Here is an 8,918-nt window from a genome sequence, read left to right on the forward strand (position 1 = left end):
TTTATTCAAAATGCAGTTATATGAAAATAGTAATCGTAATGATCATTGTTCATTATCTACATGGTTATCTACCATGATTATCTATCCGCAGTTGTTTGCATATGAATAGTACGAGTAAAGCAATAGAACATTCAGTAATGTTCGAGCTTAACGATTGAACAGTGTTTTGATTGATGAAATTTGGCTGTTATCGTAATGAAATCCATCACAACAACAACAAGCGAATATAACGGACAATGCTAGTCGACTTTGGTACAGTCCACCAAAACCTCATTTGACTGGTCACCACATTGGCCCGTATGCTAAATAGGGCACTAGCACTACGAAGTAGCACTATGCACTACGAAGTGTCCTGTTGGTATGCTAAATACGTCACAGACACTAAGCACTTCGAAGTAGCTCTACAATGTTTAGTGTCGCTTAATGTCGCACTACTGATTCGTATGCAGAAAGACTTTGAAGTGCTACTTCGCTGTTAGAGTACTTTATAGTGCCGCACTACGTTATGAGTCTATTGAAGAATGGTAGTTAAGTGCTCAAATAATTAATTATTCCCTAAGTAATTCTCATTCTTTACAGAAGATTGATGTAAAATTTTTAATTGTGATGGTAATGGTACTAGTGACAATTGTGATGGTAAGCTGAAATTCGCAATGCGTCTGCGCACCTTTCCCATCATATATTCCAAGTCCACGCTTCCCAAAGACATCGAACAAAAGAGAGAAACATGGAAAGTTCTTGCAGAAGAATTCAAAATGACTCCAGAAAAAAAAAACAAAAAAGAAAATTCAAAACATGTTATCGAAAACAAAAAAAAAGTATTTTCTACTTCTACGCTGTTCATCTGTTTCGCCAAGGAAAATGTCAGCCATAAGAATAACATGTTGTTCACTGAAGCGGTACACTTTTTTATATTCATGGCATGTAGTTCCTGAGGTTTTTACGATTTGCTGTAAGCCAAACAGATCCATAGCTGACGAAGTAAACAAGGTTAAATATACCGTAGTGTCGTCGTGAAGTGCGGTGTGTAGGACACTTAAGATTTTTGTAGTGCGCGTTATGCTTTTGGCCATATTTAGCATACCAACCGTAGTGTTCCATGCCGCTGACTATGGCTTGTAGTGCGTAGTGCTAATTCATAGTGCTAGTGCCCTATTTAGCATGCCAACCGTAGTGTTCCATGCCGCACTATGGCTTGTAGTGCGTAGTGCTACTTCATAGTGCTAGTGCCCTATTTAGCATGCCAACCGTAGTGTTCCATGCCGCACTATGGCTTGTAGTGCGTAGTGCTACTTTGTAGTGCTAGTGCCCTATTTAGCATGCCAACCGTAGTGTTCCACGTCGCACTAGTACGGCACTACGGCTTGTAGTGCGTAGTGCTACTTCGTAGTGCTAGTGCCCTATTTAGCATACGGGCCATTGGCTCTGAGCATTCATGACTGAATAAAGACTTTTCAGTATTGCCTCCAAACCTCCTTTAGCCAGTGCATTATCGAAAGCGAGACAGAATTGCTTTCTAATTTTTGTGTAAATGTCTAAATTGCGGTCCACTATTGAAATAAGGTTTTCTTCTGCAAAGGTGACTTTGAGGAGAGCCACAGTTGATTTATGAGTCTGATCAAACTTCCCTGCTTGACAATTTAAATCTAGAGATATTCAAAATATGTCTGGTCTGTTTCCGTCATGAGCCTCGTCTGATTTAGGGATCATACTTCGTCCTTACTGACGAAGCTTTGGGCGACTCTGAATAAATTACCAACTTGAAGGTTGTCTTAGGATGCTGAAACACTTCGACGGCATTCTCCTCTCGAATATCATCCTGTACTTAATGTAGAAAAAGTATTTTTACGACTATAGTGAGTAATTTAAAGTCGCTAAAGAATTTATCCGTAGCACCAAGATGGCGTTTCCTAATACACGAGAGGTTATTCTTCGACTATTTGTAGTTGACTCATTTTCCTAACGATGACAGATACAAAAAATGGAAAAAATTCAACTATTCTGTCAATGTCACTGATAGATAGATGACAACTAATCTCTTACCTGAGGATAAGGCATCCGTTTCAAATTATTGAAGACAGAGACAAGAGCCTTCTGCTCCGCTTCGCTGCTTTTTGCAAGAAAGCTTCTCTTAATTAAGGGAGTGCTCCACCTTCCCGCTTGAATGCACATGAGTTTGGAGAGGTCAAAAGCCTCACCTAGAACTGCGACAGCGTCTGCTGCAGATGTTGGAAATCTTCTTTCTAATTCAATACGGAGTTTGGAAAATTTTGACCTTCAGATGAACTGATCATTGATGGATCTTTTAGCACTTGCACAATTTATAGAAAAAGAGAGGTTTGCTGTCACGTCCTCTTTCTACAGCGGTTGAGGCTTCTCTCCGTATATAATTTTTAGTTAATATATATCGAAGCCTCTGAAGACAAGTTCAATGCAGCCCCATGACAGGACAATTTAAGGAAGTTGACAGAATTTTGTTTCTCAGTTACGAAATTGGGCGTCCTGATGAGTCGCCTAAGGTTTCTCAACGACCGAAGGGCTACGGAACGGAGACGCACAAGTGGAGAGCACATCAGGGTCTCAGAGAGTCCCACTCCAGGACCAGGTACCTGGAGGCTCTAACCACTCACCTGGGGGCACTAACCACTCATCTGGGGACACTAACCACTCACCTGGGGACACTAACCACTCACCTGGGGGCACTAACCACACATGGGTGCATCTCAAAATCATCGAAACTAATACAAAGGAAAAGGAGCCAACTCAAAGTGGTTGAAATTATGCCATTACAAATAATCCTGACTACGATGTTCGCACCCAGCAAGCCCACGCGGGGCGCCAAGAGGCGGTCGGCCGGCAGACCTCGAGGTGCGACCCTAGCGATGCATCAGAGGCTGCGTCACATCACTGGAGGTCCCGGCCAATAATTTAACTGAATCAGCAGCAGTCTTCATGTTTAGAGCATTTCCTGTTGGTCGAATGGCCATCTTACCGGAGTTTGAAGTACTGATGGAAAAAAAACTGACAAGGCATAGGCTACGGAGTTCATGTTGTTAGGTGTTTTTCGTCTATTCAGTTAACTTCGTATTTGCCAATAATTGTAGAATTTAAATCCAATTTTGATCCAATAATTTCACCACTTTCCGCCAATCCTTTCCTATTCTCTCACTAAAAATGAATGTTCAAGTCCAGGTAATATCCCGACGTGATAAGTATCCTGGATAAACACGCGAACTGCCCCTACATATACATATATCTAGTGCCAGGCACACTCACAAACTCTGACAAATGTGTGCATGATTTATGAACAAGGGAACGCTAAACCAAACTAAATTTGCGTATCCTTTGTCAAAGACTATTATTAATAGCTCATCTTGATTTATATCTTTTATGTACGTTTGAGCTGAAAAAGTTATTAAAATAAATACGGTTATAATCGTTGGTAATATGCTGGGACCTTGTATTAGTAAGACTTCGTGGTAAATATTTTATCTAAGTTGGCATTGAAGAAAGCTAAACAGATTTTTAAATTGCATTATTTCTCTCAGTAAGACGATGGTGCCTTTATTAATATTGAATGTAAGGAATGACTCGTTCTCCTTTAGATCGTGAAGTACGTTCTACCGTACCAGCTGAGCTTCATTGAGGCGCAGGCGGTGAACTCGTCGCTGTCGCCAGGCCTGCGGCGCTGGTCGCGTCGCATAACATAAGCCTGGGACTGCACCGCCACAACCGACACGCCTACAACTTCATGGCCAAGATATTTGCCTTACCCACCGAGGCTGAGCTGCAGAAGTGAGGCGCTCAGAACGAGACGACGTCAACTGAGGGCGACGTCGCGTGCAACAACGTCACTCTCACCGAGGCGCTCGTCGATGAGGCCACCTTCGATAATCTCATGTCCGTTATACTATAACCTTATGGCTTCGCGTATCTCATTCTACATCTGCTAGACGCTCATGAAGCGTCAGGGTTGGACAGTGACTGTTTTGTCGTCTTAATGAATCTTACCTTCCATAAACTGCTGTCAGATTTGAGTTTTAATTTTGATACAACTTGTGAATGCGTTCTAATTATTTGCATTTGCTTATCACTGGAATTTTGACGATTCGTCCTTTGACTATTGTTATGAAGATAGAATGACTAGAGTAAAATTTTATGGGTTACCAGGTATTTACTCGCTTTCAGGAGCAATTTATTCGTGGGAAGTATTTACAGCTGTTCGACTATCTTCACGTGTATTTTTATATATTAAATTTTTTCTGTTAATCTCTGATAACTGTCCAAGGTCGAAGTCACTAGGATACTTGGTGTTGTGTAGCGTTGAAATGATTTTTGGTACTCTCACTTCAAAGAACAAATTATAAATTTAATTTATTTATATAAATCAATTATTTTTCTTTGGTCCAATAAACTTATTGATCTTGGGAGCGAAGAAAGTCGAAGTACCAAAAACTATGTAAACGCTACAGTAAATATCGCCCTCCTTACTACTATGTTTTAGAGTAATTTATTGTACCTGATATACATGTAATCTCCGCCAAAGTAAATTATATTCAGTTAAAATAATTGACCTTTTTCAAAGCTGTACGGAAATATGTATTCATTAAATTTTTGTAACCACTTATTCTTAGAGGTGCTCGTGTTCAAGCAATAAAATATTCTATAATATTATTGTGGTGCGAATTTGTCAACTTGGTTAGCTTCTGGGACGTGACAAGACTCCTCTTAATTGTAAGCGTGATAAGAAGCTTAGTTATAATCCCTTTTGAGCAGGTTTTCCAAAATCCTTCTAGATGCATGACAATCTGTGCTAAGTACTAAACGGAACGACGTACTTTCTACCATTCCTGTTTGGAATGGTTGAAAGTTCCTGTTTCAACCATTCCAAACAAAGCATTGAATCTGCCGGAAAAGAAGGAAAGATAAAACATCTTTCCTTCTGTTCTGACAGGATCAATGCTTTGTTTTGGAAGCTCGAGTTTGTTGCGTTAACAGCAAGTGCTCAGAGCGCCAGGGCAAAGCACTGAACGCTTTCTTTAACAGAACTTGTCTGCTAAACAATGCGAACATGCCTATAATGTCGCGCCCAGTCGTGAGAAGCACTTAGAATAGAATAGAATGGAAGTGTCGGCGTTGAAGAAATAGGCCCATGGCCTGTTGCCGATTCTTGAACTGTTCGTGACTTGATTCACAAGGGATCCGGCCTTTGGAACCCGATCTTATATGCAGCTCGCATATGTTATGACGGCCGTAATTATGCAGCTTGCATTCGCTGTGGCCGCAGTTACTCGCCACAGTGAGCTCGAACTTAGCTTTCTATTAACACTGACTACTAGCTCAATATAAGAAAGAGGGAATGGAGCGGGTCGCCTGCCGAAGACCACCACTACCCTGGATGTAATGGACCATCATGATTCCTGCCTTCCGGAACGTAGCCTTCAACACTTCAAGCCGTCCGTCGAACCAGCCCGCGGTCGAACGGCCACTCGTCGAAGGACGATAAATTTTGGAACTGAACTATGCTATCTGAAACCTAACCTCAGATGCGGTGAAAGTAAAATTACGTAATTTAACGATACCCGGAAGTCATATTCGATCCATGGCCTGGTGGTGCACGGCAGGTTTTATGCTAGTCCGGAGGAGGACAAAGCCGAGTGGTTCACGGCTGATTGGTGGATGTCCGGAAAGATCTAAGGCGTTCGATTCAGGGCCTATTGGTGCACAAAATTGGTGGTGCACGGCTGCGCTCCCAATGGAACGATGCTTAATTAGGTATGATAAGAAACACGACTATCAATTAAGTTGATTGTCGGTGCATATCAAATTGCTAACGTTATGCGCAAAATTGAGAACATTTCTTGTTTCACGATATTTGATTTCATTTCTATATACCTGTAAGAAAAATTTTTGGAGAACGATCGTGTCGTGAAGGCGATTATTTTGAAACGCTGCTGGTCACCAACCAAAGTCCAATCACGAAGGTGATAAACCCTTAAACTTTACCGATAACGACTTCAAATAAAACACGGAGGTGACAATGCTGAAAATTTACAATAGTGACAGCGTTCATTAGGCTAAATATGGACGTACACCGATTCTTGACATCGCAGAATTCTAGCAGCTTGCTGGGCTTCGGACCGATCGTTGCTCAAATCGTTTTTCTGACCCACACGGCCACCTCGTCTGTTATGATTAGGCCTGTCATAACAAGCTAGAATCGAACCCGCAATCAATGTTAGTACACTGCATCAATTTTAGTACTCTCAACTGTTACCACGCTGAAACTGTTCCGTCTCTGTCCCACTATTGTCACCAAAATAATCTCGCATCAGCTCCCCCAACTGTTACCACGCTCAACTGTTACCACGCCACCCTGCCGATTATTAGTCGCAGTAACAATAATTAACTTAGAAGATTTTAATGAGGATCAACGAAAAGACTCGTTTTTCCTACTAAACTTCGTTTTTAGCCTATTAAACTGAACTACCAGCCTAGACAGTACACTAAAGTATACAGTATGGTAAGCAATTAAGGAATGTCAGGATAAAGAAAGATAGGGTCTGGATTTACAGGGCTTGTGGTTAAACGTAGCAAAAAATACCGCGCTCTGTCTAAGAATACATTATCCGTCGTAGAGGTAATTCCTTTATATATGACTAATGGCAACAGAAATACTATCAACAATGTGACATTATTGAACGACAGCTGCGCGATTTCCAGAGATACAAAAAACTTTAAACTTGCACAAGAAAAAATGCCGAAGCACCCACAGATAATAAATTTGTGGGGCTGTCAAATTACAAGAAAAAGAACGCGAAAAAAAGATATGAAATGGAAAGGTTAATACAACCCTGAAATAAGGCCTGAAAAAGAAATCACTTGGCATCAATACCACCACAAGAACAGTCTAAATCACACATTCGTCTGATAAGGAATCCTTAACATGTCTTTGAGCACAATCCCTGGACGTCCGCCTCTGTCCCACTATTGTCACCAAAATAATCTCGCATCAGCTCCCCTAACTGAGGACAGATGAGCGTTAGTTTTATTGCTCCTGGGCCTCAGTAGCATAGACGTGCCTCAGGCAGTTGACGACGTAGTCGCATCACCGTAGCCCTACAAAAAATCTTCCGAACCTTTCACGAAAAATTTGTGTCGTTTAAATAACTAGAACTGAAAAATTTCCATTATAGATACCAAACCAAATACTGTTGCACCGTATCAACGGTCCCAGGCAAGACGAGTCACCGTATCAACAGTCCCAGTCACCGTATCTACGGTCCCAGGCAAGACTAGTCACCCTATCAACGGTCTCAGACAAAACGAGTCACCGTATCAACGGTTCTACAAACTATCAGCGTTCTTAGGGAAGCTGAGGAAGTCGTGGCGGAAGTAAAGGTATTCTCTAAGAGGAGCTGGCAACACGTCTCGCAAGCCTTCCGTCTTCTCTTCAATCCTGCAGTGGCCGAGGGAGGCGCGGATGGAGAGGCGACACAGCTCCTTCAGCGACCGCAGCGGCGCTACACACCAACAATATTCAATGTTCATTAATGCTAAGCTAATGAACCTTTATTAAATAATTATAATATTACAGCATTATAATATTATTTATAAGCATGTAAGTATATGCATTCATTTAATGGCCGACTCCCAACACATCAGCTGTAACCTGTCTCAGCCACTGTAATAGGTGATCAATTTTTAATCACGAGAATCAATTACCTACTTCTCATCTCAAGGCCTTAATTAATAGAGACGGGGACAAATAATTTAAAAGATATCATAATTCAGCCTCCTAAATTAGGGAACTCCAATTAAAAGTACAAATTGGGTACAACGAAGTTTTAGTAAATCCTTTCTTTGAGTGAAGTTAAGAAGGAGGTCCATTAACCCTAAGTAAACTGCCTCACTGTTTGATTTGAACGTACCCATTTGATTTAAACGAGCCATTACGTTTTCTGCAAGATAGCGATTTTCCAGCGGCCTCATTTCCTCGCTACGAGACCCAGAAGGCGTAGAGTTCCGAAGCTTCCACCTCGGAGCATAACGGTGAAGAATGGAGGACATGAGCCGACTCCTTTCATCATTCGCCCATGTAATTTCTGTCTCGCTATTCCAGAAAACAGAAGAATTGACTTTTAACATCATAGAAATTTCTAACTTATATGACTATATTGATTGATTCAGCAAGCTCCATAATTCTATATCAGTAATTGGCTGAGACACTTACTCCAGGTACAGGAATAATTCGTGCACGCCGAGATGGAGCAGCATAAGAACAAGGAAATGAAGTCCTGCTTTAATGCCACGTCTACACAAATCCGTCATCAAGCGCGACCTGAGGCACACAAATGAAAATAATGTGATGACGCTCGGAGCAAGAAGCTAAAACACGAATGTGAACAGTATCATATGTAGTGGTAATGTAGAGTTTATATATGCATCAGCTGTGAAGCTACCTCGCATCGAATGATGTATTGCAATGCAGACATTTTCATCTAAACGAACCCACCTGAACCAGCACTGCCCCTCTTCACAGCAGTTCCTGGTCACCTCTGATAACAGAATTCGATACGGTGACTGCGGCGAGTGCACAAGAGCTTAGAAATCAACGTCAGTATTTTGATGGATTGGGCGACCTGCGCATTGACTAGATAAGAATGCTACCCAGTTAAAATTTAGGGCAGGGAATAGAGCAGGCCGTCGCCGGCTGCAGAGCCGGCGTAGAGACGCGATAGAGCAGCGATAGAGCAGAAATGTCCGCTTTAGAGACGATATCGCCAGCCGCGAATCAGCGCTAATTAGCTTCTGAGTACCTGCCCAGGTGTGCTCTGCCCTGCCGTCACGCAGCCCTTACTGAGCACCGCCTGCTCAAACCTGCCCAACGCCTGACTGCCGAGCTGCTAGAATTTTGT

The 8,918-nt window shown here is 42.0% G+C and overlaps 1 protein-coding gene across 1 annotated transcript; it reads right to left on the reverse strand.

Annotated features, from left to right (window-relative positions):
- Window positions 1-6,564: 6,564 nt before the first annotated feature.
- LOC108671466 lies at window positions 6,565-8,668 on the reverse strand. Its single transcript, XM_018159017.2, has 4 exons — window positions 8,516-8,668; window positions 8,234-8,341; window positions 7,932-8,113; window positions 6,565-7,523 (listed from the first exon to the last, which is right to left on the reverse strand). The coding sequence occupies exons 2-4, from the start codon at window positions 8,329-8,331 to the stop codon at window positions 7,348-7,350; spliced, it is 456 nt and encodes a 151-aa protein (XP_018014506.2). The 5' UTR covers window positions 8,332-8,341; window positions 8,516-8,668; the 3' UTR covers window positions 6,565-7,347.
- Window positions 8,669-8,918: the final 250 nt, after the last annotated feature.

The sequence above is a fragment of the Hyalella azteca genome, unplaced genomic scaffold, assembly GCF_000764305.2.
Source record: "Hyalella azteca isolate HAZT.00-mixed unplaced genomic scaffold, Hazt_2.0.2 contig7610, whole genome shotgun sequence".
NCBI lineage: Eukaryota > Metazoa > Arthropoda > Malacostraca > Amphipoda > Hyalellidae > Hyalella > Hyalella azteca.

What these genes read in the sequence shown, in the direction of transcription:
- LOC108671466 (XM_018159017.2), bottom strand. Translation starts at nt 8,331, where the DNA reads ATGACGGATTTGTGTAGACGTGGCATTAAAGCAGGACTTCATTTCCTT. An exon ending in GAATTATTCCTGTACCTGGA is followed by an intron (nt 8,114 to 8,233) that starts GTAAGTGTCTCA and finishes TTTCTGGAATAG; the next exon opens with CGAGACAGAAATTACATGGG. An exon ending in GGCTCGTTTAAATCAAATGG is followed by an intron (nt 7,524 to 7,931) that starts GTACGTTCAAAT and finishes GTTGGTGTGTAG; the next exon opens with CGCCGCTGCGGTCGCTGAAG.